This window comes from Pantherophis guttatus, chromosome 3, assembly GCF_059756535.1.
Source record: "Pantherophis guttatus breed Tessera chromosome 3, ASM5975653v1, whole genome shotgun sequence".
Lineage (NCBI taxonomy): Eukaryota > Metazoa > Chordata > Lepidosauria > Squamata > Colubridae > Pantherophis > Pantherophis guttatus.
In genome coordinates, this window is record NC_142065.1 from 163,292,343 (window position 1) to 163,313,130 (window position 20,788).

Consider the following 20,788-nt stretch of genomic DNA (forward strand, 5'->3'; position numbering starts at 1 on the left):
ATCAAGTGCCCTTTATCAACTGATCATCAGCAACTGTAACTACCTCTAGTTTTAGGAGTTTGCTAGTCTCCAGCATTGAGGTGTGTGGTAACACAATGCCAAAGAAGAAAGACATCTTAGAGAAGGAAATGTTTCTGCCCATAAATCTGGGGCTATAAGGCCATTTCCATAAATTTCATACTCTTCATTTACTTTATATGGTAACATCATTTTCTCTAAAAATAAAAAAAATCTTCCTATGTCTTATAAAGAAATCTTCAAAGGTTAATCAGAAATTTCCATTACGAGCTATCAGAAATAACATATTGAAATTTAATTCCCTCAAATAAGGTCCCAGAAATTAATTTCCTATCATCTCTTCATCTCCTCTCATAAACTCTTATGGAAATTTAACACTTTCTTTCAATTTTGATACCACAGCTTATCACTTTCTCTAAAAATACAAGAACAAATATATTCTTCCCATATTTTGTATGTAAACAAATCTTGAAAGCCTTATTCGGTCCTGGTAAAAACACACCATTAAAATATGCTAGGAAGGAAAACACACACACACACACACACACACACACACACTTTAACCTTGGTTGAATAAGTCAAACTTTATAAATCTTATTTTAAAAGTTTAATGTTCATTCGTTTTAAATATTGTTATAGGAGCTGATTTCTTTTAATTCATCTTTTTTCAGGAATTCCTTCAAAGGTATAATACATATCTTTTGTAAGTCCAAAATAAGAAAGATATCCAAGTCACTCTTCTTAGTTGAAATCCACACATCCAAGTCACTCTTCTGATTTGTGTGTCCCTTTTTACAATTAAAATGTTAACCAGTTTCAAAAAATTGAAGAAAAATCACCCAGCATAATAAAACTTGCCTTTCTTAATATCCCAAAACCAACTTACAATCCATATCCAGTGATGCTGATTAAGAAAGTGTGAAAACTCAGTGCCTCTTTGAAAGCTCAGCTTTGGCAAGGCTTTTTTGATTCCAAATCTCTAAAAGCCTTCTATATATTCCCCGTCACAGTAGCAGGCATTTTGCTAACATAATAGCAATATATTAATTATATATTCTTAAATAATAGGAATATACAAGTACAACCTTATCATGGAACTTTCAAGGATTTATTTGTCAAATTGTATAAAACTTCAAAAATGAAAATTTCACAATCACAAGGATTCAAACATCTGTTAGCATGACCAATAGAATTTATTAAACATAGTTATTTACAGCTATTTACATATGTTTCTATCAGGGAATATTAAAATAGACAATATACAATTTTAAGATTTCTCATTGAGAGGCATGTAAAAGGAAATAAATTGGACACTGAAAAACTCTTTTAGAGACCAGGATGTAAGAGCTGGTTTTCTAATCTTGTAAAGATTTTAAACAAAATACTCTTTTCAAGTTAAGTCACAAATATGGCATTGTAGCAGCAGAGCAAAAGACAAATGGCTCTGTGGAGTTAAGACATAATCCGATAAGCACTGCAACAAACTACAATGAAAAGGGATTCATGCAAATTTCTCTGAATGAATGGATGCTGTACAAAGCAGTATATTGGATTGGTAACAAATATTTCAATCAGTTAGGTACCCTGTAGTAGGGGAAAAATTCAACTGAGCTAGCATGCAATACCACTCAGTATCAAATTTTAGCAGTAATGGTGATGAACAAGCAGCTAAATCAAACACCATGCTTTTAAAAGAAAATTGTTTGTACATTACACATAAGAAACAACAACAATTTTGGTCCAATAAACATTAGACAAAACAATTTTACAATTAAAATATCTATTTTTGTACAGGGCTGAACATTAAATATAAGAATATTTACATTTGCACAATATGTATAAAATAAGTTATTTTAAAAAATGAAAACAATATAACATTTTTTTTCAAAAAGAAAACTGTACAGTTAACCTATAAATTATGTAAGATGAATACTCTCTCATTCTGCACATTCCCACAAACTTAAAAGTTCTTCCACAGGTTTTTGTTGTTTTTGTATGTTTAATAATAAAAACCACTGAAGTTTTAAATAGCAAGACTTTTTAGTGGACTTACAGCTGCCAGCGCTGTTAAATCTTGAGTAAAAGACTGTCATAGATAGATTTATTGAGTAGATGCTTTTTGAACCCAGAGGCTAAAATAATACCATTTATTAACAAATGGTATTTATACGTGCAATATTGAATGAGATTTGGGGCACATTTCTGAAGGAATACATGGAATATTGATAAAGGCAGTATTCCATTTTAGTGCTGTAATTTAAGCATCCCACAGTCTTGAGCTGTAACAGCAAGAAATGCTAGCTGTCATATAGGTGTCAATTCAAAGTCATCATTAACATCCACAAGAGGAACATAGAATTCCTGGATTTCATAAATGCTGATTGATTTGTAAGTTGCAGGATCAAGTTCTTGTAGTTTAAGCTGCCATTCCAGTCTCTGAACAGCATTTAAAGCTGCTGCTTCATGTTGCTGCCTCATCAGGAGACATGTCTATTTAAAAATAAATAGAAGAATCTTTAGTTACCTCAAGCAAGCTTCTATATAAACAAGCACACTGTACTTCTATTAACCCAAGAACTATTAGTTTGGCAATCCACAGGTTAAGACTTGTGAAATGATTTGGTCTGGTTCTCATAACCTATTCCAAGATTTATCTACAGATTTCTTTTAAAAATTTAATACATAATAATAATACAAGTACTGTATTGAATATTAATTTTTAATAATAGTCTCTTGTGTTTAAATAATTAAAAAAATAGTACAATCTATCCTCTAAAACAATGGCACTTTTAGGCTTCAATTCTACATGCACTGGTAGTCCTAGTTTACCAATTACAATTGGAACTAGCAACTTGGTTACTAAATAAAGTGGATTCATATAACCATGACTGTGCTTTCTGGGTTGAAACTGACAAGAGTAATAATTTCATACTTTTTGGCTTTTTTTTGCCTGCTAACCATTACCTTTGTAATGCTCACCTCAGCACTATGTAATTAAAAAATGCTTCTATCACTGGAGAGGAAGGGATTAGAAGGGAATAAGGCATACTACAAGGAATACACTTCAAAAGCAATGTACTGGTCCTGACAGCTGTGAGCATGCTTGGCAAATGGCTAAATATATTTCCCATTGTGTGCCTCCTTACTCTCTTCTAACCTCTTAATCTCCAGTCTTTCTGTTCAGTGAAGGGAAACAGAGGAGAGAAATCACTTGTCATGGAGAAATGACTTGGATATTGACAGGGCAGAAGAGACAGAGATACATGGGTATTTCCTCTTTCTTACTTTGCAAACCTAGGTAGACAGTGCATTTGAATGAGAAGATACCAGTGAGAGAAATGAGGGCTGCTGGTCATGCATATGGCAAAGAGTTAACCCTACTCCAATATGACACTGGAAACCGAGGAAAGATGAGTGGTTAACAATGGGCCTTCACTAAGAGTTCTGTTGCACACCAACTCCCAAGTGGAGCAGAATAGTGAGGTGGCTTCTCTTGTCTGCTGCTCCTGACAAGTTCCTTTATTCCTTCTTGTCCACAGGGGAGATTTGCATTTGCCTCAAAAAGACATCCATTAACTTTTGCATATCTCTTCCTGGCTGGCCCAGGATCTCAAGAGACCCAAAAGGGCATTTTCATGGCCACTTTGATATTATGAATTGCACCTATCTCAGCATACTTGCAGAAAGAAGGTCCCCACAAGCGGGTTGGCCAGCCAGTTTAGGTCATGCTGGCCCTCTTTTTCTGTTGGGTGGGGAAAAAGCTACAAGGAAGTTAATTCTGTCACTCCCCATGCAGAGCAAAGCAATTGGAGATGAAGAGATTAAAAGAGAGTAAGCAGGCACACAATGGGAAAAATATCAGCTGTTGCTGAGCGCACTCATAGCTGTCAGCACCAGTACATTGATTTTGGTGTGTATTCCCTTTGTGTACATGCTTAATCTGTTCTAATTCATTCTTCTCCAATCTCTCTGCTCTGTAAGGAGGAAAAAAGAAAACAACAGATTAGATACAGGAGAATGAAAATTGACTGTAATGACGACCAATGTGACTGAGGGGTATTGTGAAAGTCATAAATAATTCTAAAGCTATTTTTTCAGCACAGTTGTAACTTTGAATGGTTGAGCCAGTGGTTGGTAAGCAAGGACTACTTATATTAATTTCAGTGGGTTTTACTTTGTATCACATATTTCTGCATATTTTCTATTCTATAAAGTTGATGAGTCTTATCTTAACTGTTTCCTTTTAAAAATGCAGAAATACATTTTGCACCATTCTTTTTTTCAAAAATAGCATTTATATATGCAAGTTACTCTAACATAATTAAGATTGTAGTGATATGATTCCAAAGAATAGGAATGAAAGTCTTAATGTGTACCCTATAGCCTCATCTTTGCTTTGTCATCTCTGAACTACACTGGAAATAGGCAAAATATCTATGGTTGAAGCATTTCCTTTTCAGAATATCCTGATCTGACAAAGAATTAACTGTTCCCACTTCAAAATTAGACATTGTAAACTAGAATAGCTTCTGGGACACTGGGTCAAATTGCATTCCAAAGTCTAAACAAGACAATCCACAGATAAAACATTTTGACTCTGAAATGTTCTGTGCATCTTTAAATTGCAAATATAATTTAGGATCCATGTAGATTGACTGCTTGTGAATTGCTTAATTTAGATATTTGTTTTAGCTATTATAGCTAGTAACATTGAAAATGTTTTCCCTGTTTTCCTGCTGCACTGATGTGTTTTTAGCACACGAGCTTGTCTTATAGATAACCTAAAATTTTACTGTATATTGTTTCATTCAAATAGGGTCCTGTTTAAATTAGGAGGAAATTTGCTTTTTAACTTCCACTGAAACAAAAGTGTTTGAATGTATTTGTATTTGTCTTGACTGTGTACTTGGAAAAGTATATGAAGAATATCTGAATCAGAATTCTGCTATACCCTAAAGTACGGATGTCAAACTAGTGGCGTCATGTGATGTATCGTGATTTTTTTCGCCTTCACAGAACAGGGGTGGGGCATGGCCTGTTCGTGATGCATCCGGCTCATGGGCCGCCAGATTGATATCCCTGCTCTAAAGTGTACAATGACTACAATTGGCTCACTCATCTAGTCAATGGGAGAAATATCGGACCACACAATTCTTTTAGTATTGCACTAAACTCAGAATAATGGATGGAAAAGCTTTCTACATGCAAAGAAACTGTGGGAACTGCTCCTTCTGACTCAGTATCATATAAAACAGTTTTGATTAAAGTATAGAACAGAAATATGGATTCAAATGCTATTGTATCAGCTATGCTACTATTCCTTTCACATTTGAAATCTAACAGCAAACAGTCTTTTTAGAACAGATCTACAGACATTTGGGGACATTCTTTAGCAGAAGAGCAAGATAAAATGCTATTTCTACTTGAATTTGTAATCACACAAAAGAGTCTGATAGAGTGGGCAGCATGTCTAATAACTTACTAGAAATTTTTAATGGAAAATATTTTGGGAGGAGTTCAATGAAGATACATACCTTTAATTTGTCAAATTTGTCATCCACATCCTGTAACCATGACATAAACTGCCTTGCATTAAATCGGTCTCTAACTGATGCTTTACTGTCATCAGTCTGTAAATTAAACATATTAAAATTATACCTGTTAATTATATGTCCACTCATTCCCATACTATACAATGTCTTTGATAGATCTATATGATTAATGATAACTACAGTTTGTCTGTAAAGGTGATATTATTCTTAGAGAAAAACGTACAATATTTCAATTTAGTGGAAGAATTAAAATTTAAAAATGTGATTTGCTAGGCAATCCAGAGAAATCTTTATTGCACAATCTCTGTTCCACTATAGGTAGTCCTCCCTTAAACCTCACAGTTGGGACTGTCAACTCTGTCACTTAAGTGATGCAGTCATTAAACAAAACTTCACCTGACCACACTGCATTTATGACAACAGTTCTGCAGCACTTGTTACGCAAATCACCCATGGACATGAAGTGAGACATCATGTGATTACAACTTAACAATTTTACTGCTGGCTTCTCTATTGGCTTTGTATATTGGAAGCCAGCTGTGAAGTTTGCAAATGTGATGCTGCAATGGTTGTAAATCTGCACCTGTTATGAAGCACCTAATTGTTACTCAACCTGTATCTTTTTATAGCCCTCTACAGTGTGTCTTCTTCATATGCTATGTCTTTAATAATATAGTTTTAATTCAGCAATACAGCTGCATTGTAAGCTCTATTAATACTCTTCTGACAGTTCATAAAACATCTATATTTTTTTCTACTGCCTACAGCCACTTGGCTTCAAGTCATATGCAAATGTAAATAAATTTTACATTAGTATCACAATGCCTTCTTTGTGGAATGAATGAATTAATATAAATAGAAAGAATTTTATATATTTGGAAATTTATAACATGAAACATTTTAACATAATTGCAATGCTCACCATTTTATAGCAATATTTATAACCATTTGCTTAGAAAATCAACAGCGATCATGGTAAAATTTGGTAACATTCTAAATATCTGGTCATCATTTATAAGATAAATATAAAATGGAGAAAATCTTTAGGGAATATATACAAGAACTTAAGGAGAGGTATGGTTGATCAAACAAAGTCTACCCAACCTACAATGTTTCAATGAAATTTAAGGTGTCACAAAAGCAACTCCAACTTCTCATTTATAAAAATCCACTAGTCAGACACATATTCCTTTTATTTTTTAAAAAACTAACAATTAATGTATATTTTTCATGAATTTTAACCCATCCCTTAAGTTATAGTGTTGAAGCCATTACTGATTATATTTCATACTAATAAATTCCTTAACTATGTATTGCATTAAAAGCATCTTTTTGTCTTCCTTGAATAAAACTGAAGAACCATGAACAGTGTTATAAAACATATGCATGATTTTGAAGAACTATATTATTGTGTATCACTGTATTTCATTAATTTTACATAATGGATGACAAAATTAACTATAAAAACATTGTCCATTACAACGTTTTGTAATGCAGTCCCTTCCCAAAACTGAGGATCAACACAATAGCAGCCCCCCCCACACACACAAATAGTACGCTACACTTCAGAAATTCTGAGGAACAGGACTAGATCTTTACTGTCTTTCAAAAAGTTGAGAGAAGGGTACAACCTGCCCTTGTGAGGCAAAACTATTTTAAAAAATGGGGAGACCACTAAAAAGGCCTTCTCCTGGACCTCTTTTCCAAACATCTCTTAGAATACTCCCTCAGACATATGTTTGTATGTCATTTAAAGGTTTCAAAATTGTCTGATTTTCACTTGCTTATAAGACAACAATCAAAAGTAACAAGGTAAATGATAATGAAAACATAATGATAATAAAAAAGCTGTTTTGTTGTGAAAAAAGCTGTTTAGGGTAATTCAGTTTTCCGTGGTAATGACATTGCCAGAGAGAAGCAGCACAATCTACCTTCGGTTTTCTTTACCTACTGGAAGTGTGGGACATTAGTAGCTGTTCCCAAAATGATCTGATACATCAGGCAAATGTTGGGAACAGTAGTTCTCTAGATGCCCAAGTGCCAAATATGAAGGGCTTTATACTGGTAGGTCAACACCAGCATTTTCAATTCTACTCAGAATTGTAGCTCTGCTACAATGATGTTATAAACTTCCAGTGTTAGGAATGCAAATATGCAAGCTACATATTCCAAGCCAGTTTCAAAATAATTATTAAAGGGTGGCTCATGTAAAGTGAGCTACAGTAGTCCAATTGAGTGGTGATGATGGCAACAGTTTTTGGTGTTAGGAGTGGGTGGCACAGTTTTGCAGTGGTTCTCTTTCCTTCCTCCATAGCTGGTTCCAGTTAGTGTTGTTGGGAGGTGGAGAGATTGAGCCCCGGTCTCTGCAACTGAGGCACCCCAGGGCTCAAGATCTTAACCCTAACCCTAACCACTGAGCATGGGATGCAGTATCCTCAGTATAGCTATACATTTCGCCTTGAAAGGCAGATGATGCTGGTATGGTACTGGCTAAGTGCCTGGAGCTGTAAGGGTCTGGATGGGAAGAAACTAGCCTTGATCCAACCCTGGTAAAATGGAGTGGCTTTACGTTTTTGATCTCTCGGGTCCAGGTGTTACATTTTCTTTGACTCTGGAAGGGAAGCACTTCCCTGGATTGAGCTGGTATGCAATTTGGGGGTCCTCCTACACGGAACTTGCTTTACCTCCACAACATCTGGGAGGCTTTGCTCTTGGTCATTCATGCCTTGGTCACTTCTGCTTGAATTACTGTAATGCACTTTATGTAGGATTTCCCTTGAAGAATATATGGAAGTTACAACTACTGCAGAATGTGGTGGCTTCCATAACACTCTATGCTTCTGGGTTCATCCACATTACAATCCTGTTGTGCGAGGTGCACACTGGCTTCCAGTTTCCTTCTAGGTGCAATTCAAAATGCTGGTTATTACCTTTAAAGTCCAAATAGCACAAGATTAATTTATTTGTGGGACTGTTTCTCACTAAGAACATCTGCCTGTCCTACTAGATCAGATAGGGTGGGCAGGCTCCTAGTCCCTTCCCTTTAAATGTTGCCATTTTATGGACCTAGGAAGTGTGCCTTTTCTGTGAAAGCTTAATGCCTATGGAACACACCCTTCTCCAAGGTTCAGCAGGCACCCATCCTTTTAACCTTTAAAAAAACACTTGCTTTCTTCCCAAGTGCTAGAATACAGCAAGGTTGATGGGATGAACCTGTTGTGGGCTGAATGAGAAAATTTAGCTATAGTGCCAGTCATTTTTGTTTTAATGTATTTATTTTACTGTAGATAGATAGTGCTTTATTTTGAGGTTGTGAGCCACCCAGCAGTAGGCTTGAGATGGACAGCTTTAGAAATGTTATAAATAAACAAACAAACAAACACATACATATGCATATACACACATACTATAATTGTGTCCTACAGCAGGTGTGATTGCAATTTGCATACCAGCTTATGCTGGCAAAACTGCCTTTTTAACTATGGCCTCCGCCTGCTGTTCTAGCAGGACCCCCAAATCACAAATCTTTTGTTTCATAGGCGTTGCTTATCCATCCAAACACAATACTAGTTATCAACAGATGATCCCAAGACAAACAAACCTCATGGAAGAACACAAAGGCACACAACTACTATTTTCAATTAACTGAATGGATATAAACTTATATTCACAATGAGTCAATAATTTTCCTTTTACCGTATTTCTTCAAACAACTTTTTTACCTGTGTATCAAGAGGCACATTATATACTTCAGCATCCAGCAGTACCGTACATGCACTAAAAGGCAAAGTCTGATTTGCTAAAGTTCTTGCTGCTCGATAATGGACTCGTAGTACTTCTTGCTCATTGGAAACAATAAGTTTTTCCTAATTAAATTAAAAGACATATAATTTAGCTAAATCATATAATATTTTATTATCTCAAAGATACATCTTATCACTCTGAAAAACTAATCTTTCTTACTTATGAAGGAATCCTGTTAAAAATATACAATGCATTGTATTTTAAAATTCTCTTGAAAAAAATTGAAATATTTAGTTCTGAATCAACCAACTTAATATAATTTCTTCTCATTTTCATTTAAAAAATGAAAACCTCTTAAAAGTGGTGATCAGTCAGTAGACTTTACTTCATTCTTACCCTTTCAATACTGTGTTGTAAACGAAGTTTCATCCTTACAACTTCTTGCTGTCTAAAGAGTTCCTTAAGTGGATCAGATAGTGATGGTGGTGGTGTGATCTGTGAAAGAAATATCACTTTGATATAAATCTGTATATGCAAAAGATATATATTCTGAATATGTAAAAGATACATGTGATGGGAGGTAAAAATTACAGTATTTGAATGGTGGCTAAAATTGGAGCAAAACTGAGTATAAAAAAATGAAACACTTGCTGTATATTCTCTTGAACTTTTTAAAATACAGTAATTTTAAAATACACTGGGACCTAAGGTTGGGCTTGATGTAAGGCTTGGTTCTAGTAAAATTGATTGTTCATACAAGATTATTCTAAATATCTGCAATCTTGCATCACCAACTCATTAGGCTCCCAAGAGCGTCATCAACAATACACACCAGAAAAATATTACCATGCATTTAAAATGCTCTTGCCAGAAAAATATAAATAGGAAAAAAATGTAAATCCAGACAAAAAGCCTATGCAATGTCCAGTTTTCTACACTTTGTCAGCCTAAAGTTATCTGCTGTAGCTGAAACCAATCCTGGAAATTTTCCTTCCCTAATGAATGTGTGTACACACACACTTGTATGTACACAGACATAATCAGCAGTCACACCAAAAAAATCAGGGCCAGGTCAAGGATGACATACATATATAAAAATACAAGTAGTATAACAAAGAACTATTAAATGCAATAAATAACTAATTAAAATTGCTTGTAAAGTAAGATAAATCTTTTATAAAACAAATCCCACATCTATATATATAAACACACGTGTACTCATGTATTCCCTATTTTTTTTTCTGAAAAATAGCAAGAAACAACCAAAAAGACAAAATAAAGGCTGAAGAGAACAAGGAAGGAAAGAAAAGAGAAAGGGGAGGAAGAAAACCAACTGGAGATGAGAGAGAAGGGGAAAAGGTAACTGAACAAGGAAAGAGAGCAAACCCTTATTTAGATATACATTATAAAAAGTGTCAAAATTTCTTTGATTAAACACTCTCAAGAAATTGCTAATCTTTAGTTAATTTGCAAACGCATTCAGCAGTGAAGTTTGCTATTATTTGCACCTCCTGCTTCTTGTTTTCTCCTATTTCTTTTTATCAGGCTGTCTTCATAGATATTTATGGGGGGAAGTTGTATATCTATGAATTGATATAGGATAAATAAGATGATTTTTTACCAAACTACCACATTTAATACATGATAACTAAACCAATTTGCATCCATTTCTTTGTATAAATGCTGATGAGCTATTCTCACTATGTATAGGAATTTATGTAATTAAAAAAATGGAGGAATGTACTTGAGCAGGAACCATCAGCCCAGGTTGATCTCCAAGTTGCAGAGCACCTCTGAGCAGAGGAATGCAACCGTATTCAAAACCAAGTATTACCCTGGAATAATTTAGCCAAAGGTCCAAAGTCAAGCAGTTTTGAAAAGATTCAAAGTCTGTTCCTCTCTATCTAGACTCTGACATTCGCCAAATATATGGTTTCTCCTGTATCACCTGCCTGATGAGGGGCCAAGACATCTAATTTATGGTATATAAATCAGTTGGTTGTACCATGTGCAATTTTTCATGATGCACTCAAGATATCTTTTTAAAATTCTTTATTTGCAAAATATGCATTTTAGATTTGTTGGAGGAGCGAATATATGAGTAAAACATGATTATGTCTGCATATTCTGACTGAGCTTTATCAGCAAGATAACACCAATATTGTTAACTTACAATGAAGTGAAGTTTTGAAAGCAATCACTAAGAGCCAACAATTAATTCTATAGTAACTCAAATTCCTAGTTACTTACTGTTGGAATGCATATCTTGCTCAGGGGATTGCCATCTAGGAGGTATGATCCATTGAAGGTTACATATTCATCATAATACTGGGGTGCTTGAGGAATAACGCTACATAGTAATTTACGTTTCTCTTCTATTTTCTTTCTTATATGCAAATATTCAAAATATGGATTTGCTCTCTCTGAACTGTATGGCTGAATCTCTTCTAGTTTTAGAGAGTCTACAACAGCTGCCAGAGACTGATGAGTTTTTTCTTTAGCTTGCATTAAAGATGCATTTATTTGAACAGGCTGAGGAACACGTGACAGCTTTCTTTTACGTGGATGATGTGGCTGAGCATCATCTTCCTCAGTTAATCTTATCCGTCCTTTCAAAGAGGCCGATGAATCAAAATCTCTTTCTGAGATCTGGGAGCAACCAGAAAGATTCTGCTTACTTTGATTAGCAAGGATATTTGCTCTATTCCTTGTAATTCTTTGAGGAATTTCATAGTGTTGTGCTTTGGGATCTTCTACGGCTTCTTCCAATTCTAATTTAATAATTGGACTAAATTTATGTACTTCATGTCCAGTTAACTGTGAATGGCTTTCCAAATTAGGTGGTAGGTACTGTTGCCTTTCTTCCACTGAATTGTTTTCTGCACTGTCCATATTAAAAAAATTTCTATTGTACTCATTTGTAATTCCTTTCAGCGTTCTACCATTTAGATCTTGAAGATCTAGGTCATTTTTATTACCAGCCATATGGGATGAACAGATGTCAATGGAATGGGTTTTTTCACTTTGGAACTGAATGTCAATTACACTATTATCAAGTTCTTCAGCTTGTGACGTTTTATAAATGAGCTTACTTACTGCAGATGGATTTGCACTGGAGTGTAAGCGAGGATCATTTGCAACAAAATCCTTTTCAAAATTTTGTGAAATATCTTTAGTAATATTTTCAGGATAAACTGTGATAAGCATATCTGCCTTTTTGTTGTTTGACAAGACACTTTTTTCTATCTTTTTTTTGCTGGCAGCATCTATGTCTAAGATTGAATTGCTAGGTTGAATGGAACTTTGTGGGTTCTTAATCAGAAGCTCTTGGCTGTTTGTATCTGACAAACCTACATGCTTTGACATATAAATTGTATCTGTGCTTGGCTGAATCTGAGAAGGGCAACATGACTGAACAGACAAAAATTCTGCCATTTCCTGGGATGTAGGATTTGATATATTTTCAGCATGATGATAAAAAGATTCAGAACTTTTCTGCTCTTTCATAGTTTTATTTTCAAAATTATTTATGGCTGAGATATTTGTTGCATCAAGCTCACAGCCTGAATAATTTGAACAGGAACACTCACTATTTAATGAAATAAATCTATCCAAAGGCACATCCCATGTTTTACTTGATGGAGTCGTATTATGTTCTAAATATGTATGACTTTCTCCTGATGAGCTTGAAGGGGCAGTGTTTTTACCAACTGCATCTAATGCATTAGGTTTATGAACAGGTCTACTTGGGGATAAAGCAGAACTGGAATACAAGCTGGTCAGTCCATTCTGGGAATCCTTTTCAAGCAAATTGCAACATTCATGTTTAGGAAAAGAATTATAACTTTGAACTGAGAGCAAAGTACTGTGATTAATTTCTTCTGGTACTCGGGACTGTTTTGTATTTTCATAAACAGACGGCATACTGCATCTTCGTACTTCTACAACTGGTCTGCAATCATTTATAACAAATTTTACATCTTCGACTGATGCTGATCTAATATAAGCTGGAGGAAGTCTGTTTAAAGTAGGTGCTTTATTGCGCTCTGGCAATTCTGACAAATTATCATTCTCATAGTTTGCAGGTGATTTGGCACTAGGCAAAAATGGTGAATGTGAAAAAGACATTTGAGAATCAGATCCTTCAAGCATAAAATCTGAATCATACTCAACAACAGGTCTTGGAGGAGTTACTGTAGTATGACAAGAGTCCTCTGAGCTAGCAATTGAAATCATAGATATTGATCTGGAGGTTAGTCCAGTTTTTTCACTTTCTGATCTAGGAGACCTACTTAAGCTACTGTCCAATGCTAGGGATGGTTTTCCACTAGAATTTTTTATATCAACTGACACTGATCTACTGCTGGTAGCATCTTTTAGCTGCTTATCTTTCCCAGAAGCATCTGATAACTCTGAGCTCTTTGAACGAATCAGTTCTTTGTTCTTTGATTCAGTAAGTGAATATTTTATTTTATCCTTATCTTTTATTTTATTAAGTTCAGTACAGGATCGATTCTTTAATCTTTCTTTTTCCTTCTGTTTTATTTTTTCTTTGTGTTTTCTATGCCACTGTTCAATTTCCAGATCTTTAAGACTAAGCATTCTTTCAAAGCTTGTCTGCATCAAGTCGTCATTTAATAATCTCTTTTCTTTAGGTCGAGTGTCTTTAGACACTGGTAATGGTTTAGATTTAAGCTTTTCAGTTTCAGATTTCAATTTAGATACATTATTTTGTTGCATTTTATCTTTATATTTGTCACGCTCTTTGTATCTATCAATATCTTTATCTTTTTTATCCTTCTCTCTTCCATCAGGAGTTTTCAGCAATTCATCCTTTGGCTTCTCTTTTAAGAATAAAGTTTTTTCACTACTGCATTTTTTCTCTTCTGCTGTTTGCTTCATGTTTGTAATTACTGAACTATCACGTTCTTTCGGTTTCTCTTTTTTTTCCATTTCTTTTTCTTTGTTTCTACTCTTTTCCATTTTAGAATATTCACTATCCTTTTCAGAACTTTTGCATTTCTTATCATTGCTGGTTTTTTCTTTAGATTCGGAAAAGTATCTATCATTTTTTTCTTTATCATGCTTCTTTTCAAATCTATCTTTGATTTTTTCTTTGTCATCAAGCTTTTTAATAGTATTGAAGCTTTTTAACTTATCATGTTCTTTATTTGTTTTTTCTACCTGTTGAATGTACACCTTTTCTTTTTCTTTTATTTTTTCATTATTTTCAAGAGAATCTGATTTATCCTTTTCTGCTTTGTGTTCACATTTTACTTTTTTTTCTTTATCTGTATTTTTTCTATCTATTTTTTCAATAGAAGAGTTTCGCTTTTCATTTTTTTCTCTGTGATCCTTTTTTTCTTGTTTATCAATGTCCTCCTTCTCTATTACAGTTATATTTGACAACATATCCCTAACACCTAAAGAGAAAAAATCTGCTTCTTTATCAAGAAATACGTTATGTTCTTTTGTTTTCTCTTCCTTGTCATTTTCTTTTTTAGTTTTTTCTCTTTCTTTTTCTTCTCTAAAATGTTTATCTTTTTGAAAGCTTCTCTCTTTCACATATTTGTCTTCTTTAATTAATATCTTTTCCAATTTAGATTTCTTCTCTGACATTTGTGGGTCATGGTCTACAGTTGACATATCTTCTGCCTCATCACTTTTGAAAAAATTTTCTTTCCAAAATTCTCTATCAAACTCAACATTCCTCTGGACATCCTTGGAATTCTCCTTATGCTTATATCTTTCTTTCTCTCCATCCTGTTCCTTTTTATGCTTATCCCTATCCTTTTCTTTATGCTTCAATTTATGCTTTTTAAGCATTTTCCCCTCCTTGTCAGTCTTCTTCATCATAGTGTCAGAATTTTCAAAGATTGGACTGTTATCTTCATCTTTGGACTGTTTAGGACTGGATTTCTCACTAAATTCTAAAATAATTTCTTTCTGATGCTTACTTTTGTCTCTGTTCTTGTAAGACTTATTACTAGAATTTTCTAAAAGAAAATCAGTATCTGCATTATGGTCATATCGAATTAATTCAGATTGTGAAGTTACCTCTGATTCTTCTGGAGATAAACAAATTTTAACATTTTCTTGTTTAAATGTTGAAGACTGTTTTTCATTAATGCCACATGGATGTTTAGGGGATCTACTAGGAGTAATATGGAGTAAGGATAAAGAAGAATCCTCTTTCGGGCTAAATGTTTTTCGGAAATTATCATCTTCTTTGCTTTTGTCTAATGATTCTAACAGAGAAACACCCAGGTTTGTCAATCTGGAATGATCTTTTTCCTGTTTTAATTGCTGATTTTCTTTATTTTTGCTTTGATTTTTTACTTTTCTTTTAACTTTTCCTTTTTGTTTATATTCATTATAAACATATTCTTTTTTAGTCTTTGCATCAGAATTTGAAATTTCTGTAACAGTACATGAAGGAGATATTATTTTTTTGTCTTGAAGAATGTCTTCATCTGAACTTTCAGAACTTGAATACAGGACTCTGGAAGGTTTCTGTTTTTTATTTTTAAAAGGTTTTGGAAATGATAGTTTTTCCTGTGTAAGAAATAAGTTACTTTGTTCTGTTTCAGACATATCTTCTTTTCTCAGATCTTTCCGTGGAATATGTCTTTCATCTATAATTTTCTTAACTTCTTCATCATCATCATCTTTGAATTCATATTCATCAAGAGCTGATGGAAGAGATGTTTTATTAGAAACATGTTTGTTGTCATTAGCTAGAGATTCTTTCTCTGTCTCAGAATCCATATTGCCTTCTATGCTGGAAGGATTTACAGATGGTGCTTCATCAAGATCTAGAATAGAAAAACAGGATGCTGCTGTGTTCATTCCTTTACTATTAATGACAAGAAATCTTATATATTTGTCATGCATTTTCATTAGCTCAAATTATTGTACTATAAATTAGATAGAAGTAAATATGAAATATGCTACTTTAAGAAAAATAAATTGTGTAATAAAACACTGTTATATTTAACATAGAATAATAGTAATTTGATAGGTGTAAATTGAAAATTCAAAAAAAAAACAATTATATGTGTTATTTAAGACTTTCAATTCATTTTACTTACTATGAACTATAATCTAGTTATGTTATTGTTTTCTTATCATGCATTATTTATTGTATTTATTGTAGTTATGTTCATCCCCCCCCCTTACCATAGATGTCTTGTGTTTTATGCTTTTTCATGCCACAAGTTTAAATGACAGGTATATACAATAACAATATCAATGATAATTCTATATATACACTAAAAATATAAACAGAAACATCAGAAATAGCTGGAACAACAGGAGGCCCAAAAAGTTTTTTTATTGCGCTATAATTGTCTTACTATAATATCCCAATTTCTGCTTCAATAACAAAAACTAGGACTTACAGGTGTAAGGACCTCCTTCTTTGAAATAATTATATATTTTACAAAATTAAAATATGTCTTCTGACTTCTCTATCTGTCAAGAAGGATACTTTTTGAAGACACTTGAAATAATCAAGCAAACCTATTTTATCCATTCCTATCTCTAAACACAGCAATTGGAAAAAAATGTAAATTTTATTTAATTTAATGGATTAACAAAATATTTCCAAGTTCATATTTACAATGTTTATTAATACATTTTACATATATACCATTTTCAATTTATTAAGTCAAATTCCCTGGGTTAACTTAAAATTTGCAAATCCTTTGATGTCAGCATTTAGCAACAGAGAACCCATTTGTAAATCCCTACTTGTGCTAGTATTTTGAAATATTACACAATTCAAACATAGTATATACACAGTTAACATCATTTTTTCTGACCTGAACAGCCATCTTCATCATCAGAAATAGGAACTTCTCTTTTCAGTAATAGTTCCAGTTCTTCTGTTTCTGCTACATCTACAGGTCTTTCTCCATGTTTATTGGCTTGGAATGGATTACCACCATGTCGGAGGAGCAGCTTCACAATCTGAAATATTAAGTTCATTGCAACTAAAAGCCCCATTTTAAAAAAGTTTCATCAGGAAATAAAGTGAAAACTAACCTGTATTTTTAACACTCTTAAACCCCATATTATACTGATGATATCAATAAATAATAGAATGATAGATATAATCAAAACCGTTGAAATCTTCATACTTCTTATATGGAACGTGTCATCTGTGATTACTCTAAAGCAGTTTTTGAAGTTGTATTAGATTAATTTTTTTTTAAAAAAACTGAATATTAGCCTACAATGTTAAAGGATTTTTACATAATAACCTTATAATCAATTTCTGCCAGCTAAATAAAAATAGGACTTGGCAGAACTTTAACTACACTATTATCAAAGCAAATATTATATCAAAAAATGACACATAAAAAGGCTTTGACATAACTTGAAATATGTCATCAAGACAGATATTTTATCAAAACATGATAGAAGAAGTATTAATGCTTTTGAACTTCAGTGTTGGAAAATACCATAGACAGTTATTGGGGGGGAGAGGGGAAATAACTGATCAAATCAACCCTGAATTCTTACTTGAAACACAAATGACAGGCTCAGATTATTATATTTTGTTATATTATATGAAAACCTAACTCCCTGGAGAAGTCTATAGTACTGGGATAGGTGGACAAAAAAGAAGAACAAGCAGCGAAATGGATGGACTTACATACAATGGCAATGGGTATATTATTGGAGGACCAGGTCGGGGACAGATTCTCCTGGATAGAATCTATGCGGTTGCTAAGAGTCAACACTAATTTGACCCTTAATAAATTTCCCTTTAGTCAGGACAATTCCCTGCTTCCCTATAAACTGAGATACCAGACATTGCATACTGAACTGTCTGTATCTTGCTCTTTGCCTTTACAACTATTATTAAAGAGCTTTTCCCTTATAAAGGTTCTTGAAACATTGACCTAGGAAGATTGTCTATGGAGATCACAGGGGTTCCAAAGGTGCTTTTTTAAAAAGGTAATTGGACTTTCTGATTTTTATTGAAGACATTTCAGTTCTCATTCAAGAAATTTCTTTGGTTCTTCAGAATTGAAGAAGCTTCTTGGATGAGAACTAAAATGTCTTAAAGTCTTATTTCTTTTTTTAAAAAAGCATCTTTGGGACACCCATGACCTGGATGACTGAAAAGACCTATGAAGATTCTGTGTTTCCATTGCAGGCTTCTTTCCCCAATGGCACTATTACTGTATATTTTCACAGATAAAATAGTTGAACTATATTGTGTAATTCTTCTTTATTGCCATATATATTATGGTTGTGATTGTATATGATTTGAATCTCTATCTGAATAGATATCTTGAAATGCACAGTAAAATAATCACCATTGTGTTTGCCAGTGATGTTGGTAACAAATTTTTCATATCCAAGGGCCTAATTGATAATATAGGATTCCTTTGTTATATTCTGTTTAGTAAGCTTTGATTATTAAAAATAAACACATATTATGTATTTAATTTTTCCATGAATGATACCTACCTTCCTATGTCCACTGCTTGCAGAATCATGGAGTGGTGTATCATCATCTAAGCCTTGAGTATTTACATCTGCCCCTGCTGCTATCAAGACCTTAGCAACATCATAATAACCAGCATTACAGGCTTCATGAAGTGGTGTCCAACCTATAACAAAAGACAAAACATAATTTTAGTTTTAATGTTTCGCCTTTCCAAATTTTTCTTTCCAAATGCAGATAGTACAAATATATTTTTTATAAGTAAACTTTAAGTAATTTTAAAGCCAGAGTATTCTTTTGTTTCATACATTTCACATAATACAGTTTGTCAGACCTGTACTTATTTCATTGCATTTATTAAAATCAAAATATGTTATTCTTTGTTACTCAACTTTTGGGGTTGTACTAATGCCACATACTCCCAAACTACTTATACCCAGTGGACCTGGATAAAAGTCCTGCAGAAGAAGAATTCTGTCCCATCTAGTTTCTATTTGAAAAGAGGACATGTTTCAATTTTCAGGTGAAACTCTTATTTCCAGTTATACCTAGACTCTAGAACTCAAGTGAGAAGTAGGAAGATGACTATTACCCATTTCCCTGCTTCGGAACTTTAAATATTTGAATTCACTGTATTTTAAAAACTTATATTGTAAAGAATCTTATACTAAATCTGGAATTCAGTTTCATATTTGATAAGGGATCAATCATTTTATTAATTGTAAAATAGATTAGATAGTCTTAAAACTGACTACTTGTCAAACTTACCTGCAAAATCTTTCACGTTCACATTTGCACCAAGACTAATTAATTCTTTAACTTGTTTAACATCACCTCTAATGGCAGCTGTATGTAAGGGGGTTTCCCCTCGTTCATTTCTTTTGTTAACTTTATCTTTTTGGCGTGATGAGGAACTTGGAGTTTTCTTTTGTGTGGTCACTGTTTGTAAAGGGTGATTTAAATTAGGATCTACAAAAACAAAATTCAAAGTATGAAATCAGAAAAAAAAATGAAAATTGAATGTTAAATTCATTATTCAGATATGTAAACACATACTTTACCTCTCATTCTTTCTCTACATACGTTCACATTCTCTCTCCCTCCCTCCCTCTGTCTCTTTTAGTGTGATGATTAAGGCATTACACTAGAAACCATAAAATTGTAAATTCTAATCCCACTTTAAGAATAAAGCCAGTTGGTTGACATTAGACCAGTCATTGTCTCTTAACTTTAGGCAGCAGACAATGTCAATTCACTTCCAAAATTTTGCCAAGAAAACTGCAGGGACTTGTCCAGGCAGTTGCCAGGAATCAAGATTGACTCAAAGGTATCCCCCCCCGCCCCCCCCAAAAAAGGGGAGGCAGAGGAAAATGCTGAGATTGCTTCATTTTCTCAACTTTAAAAACAAAAGTGTTGTGAGTCACCGATATACAATAGAATAGAATGCAGTTAATTAAATATAAAACACCTGAATCTAAACTTAAATATTAAATTAATTAAATATTAATTGCTGTTGAACCAAATAGAACCTAACATTTGTAAATATTTGTAAACAGTTTATAATCAGAATAAACTGCATTTTTGTTGATACCTGATAGATTAAATTTTAGTGTTAATTTTAAATAAAACTCCATTATTTTCAAGTTTACTGTATTTAAACTAGCCTGACTTGGAGGGAAAATAAATTCCAAAATAGTATTGTCAAATTAAAAATAAAAATAATTTAATTGTCAAATCAAGCCATGACTCGAATACTTTATTTTATTCTGCAGCTACTAAAGATAGTTAATCCACAAATCAAACCCATGTTTGTGTATTTAGAATACCTTAGTAAAGCTTTTTGTCATGAAGGGTGTCTCAGGATTAATCATGTTACATTAATTGTCAGAGTACAAGTGAAGTAATTCATTTTTTAATATAATGTTGACCTATTATCCCACTCACCCCAAATCAGGAGTAAATTGCAGTGCAGTTCCAATTAAAATCCAAATATCCTGCTATGTTACCTTACCCT

General features: G+C 33.4%; 1 protein-coding gene and 1 long non-coding RNA gene across 14 annotated transcripts in view; one reads left to right on the forward strand and one right to left on the reverse strand.

Annotated features, from left to right (window-relative positions):
* LOC117672649 (uncharacterized) overlaps positions 1 to 20,788 on the forward strand; it is an 85,846-nt gene that overhangs the window by 2,206 nt on the left and 62,852 nt on the right. The window contains exon 2 of the long non-coding RNA XR_009620190.2: positions 10,567 to 10,673. This is a non-coding gene — a long non-coding RNA (uncharacterized LOC117672649). The remainder of the gene's footprint in view (positions 1 to 10,566; positions 10,674 to 20,788) is intronic.
* The window catches only part of ANKRD12 (ankyrin repeat domain 12), a 91,886-nt gene continuing 72,205 nt past the window's right edge, over positions 1,108 to 20,788 (reverse strand). For all 13 annotated transcript variants that reach the window (XM_087891329.1, XM_060682039.2, XM_087891326.1 and 10 more), the window contains 8 exons: positions 19,543 to 19,743; positions 18,798 to 18,940; positions 17,138 to 17,285; positions 11,565 to 16,129; positions 9,711 to 9,809; positions 9,293 to 9,436; positions 5,553 to 5,648; positions 1,108 to 2,508 (listed from right to left, as the gene is read on the reverse strand). In XM_087891329.1, coding sequence (XP_087747455.1) covers positions 2,323 to 2,508; positions 5,553 to 5,648; positions 9,293 to 9,436; positions 9,711 to 9,809; positions 11,565 to 16,129; positions 17,138 to 17,285; positions 18,798 to 18,940; positions 19,543 to 19,743 — 5,582 coding nt within the window. In that variant the 3' untranslated portion in view covers positions 1,108 to 2,322. The remainder of the gene's footprint in view (positions 2,509 to 5,552; positions 5,649 to 9,292; positions 9,437 to 9,710; positions 9,810 to 11,564; positions 16,130 to 17,137; positions 17,286 to 18,797; positions 18,941 to 19,542; positions 19,744 to 20,788) is intronic.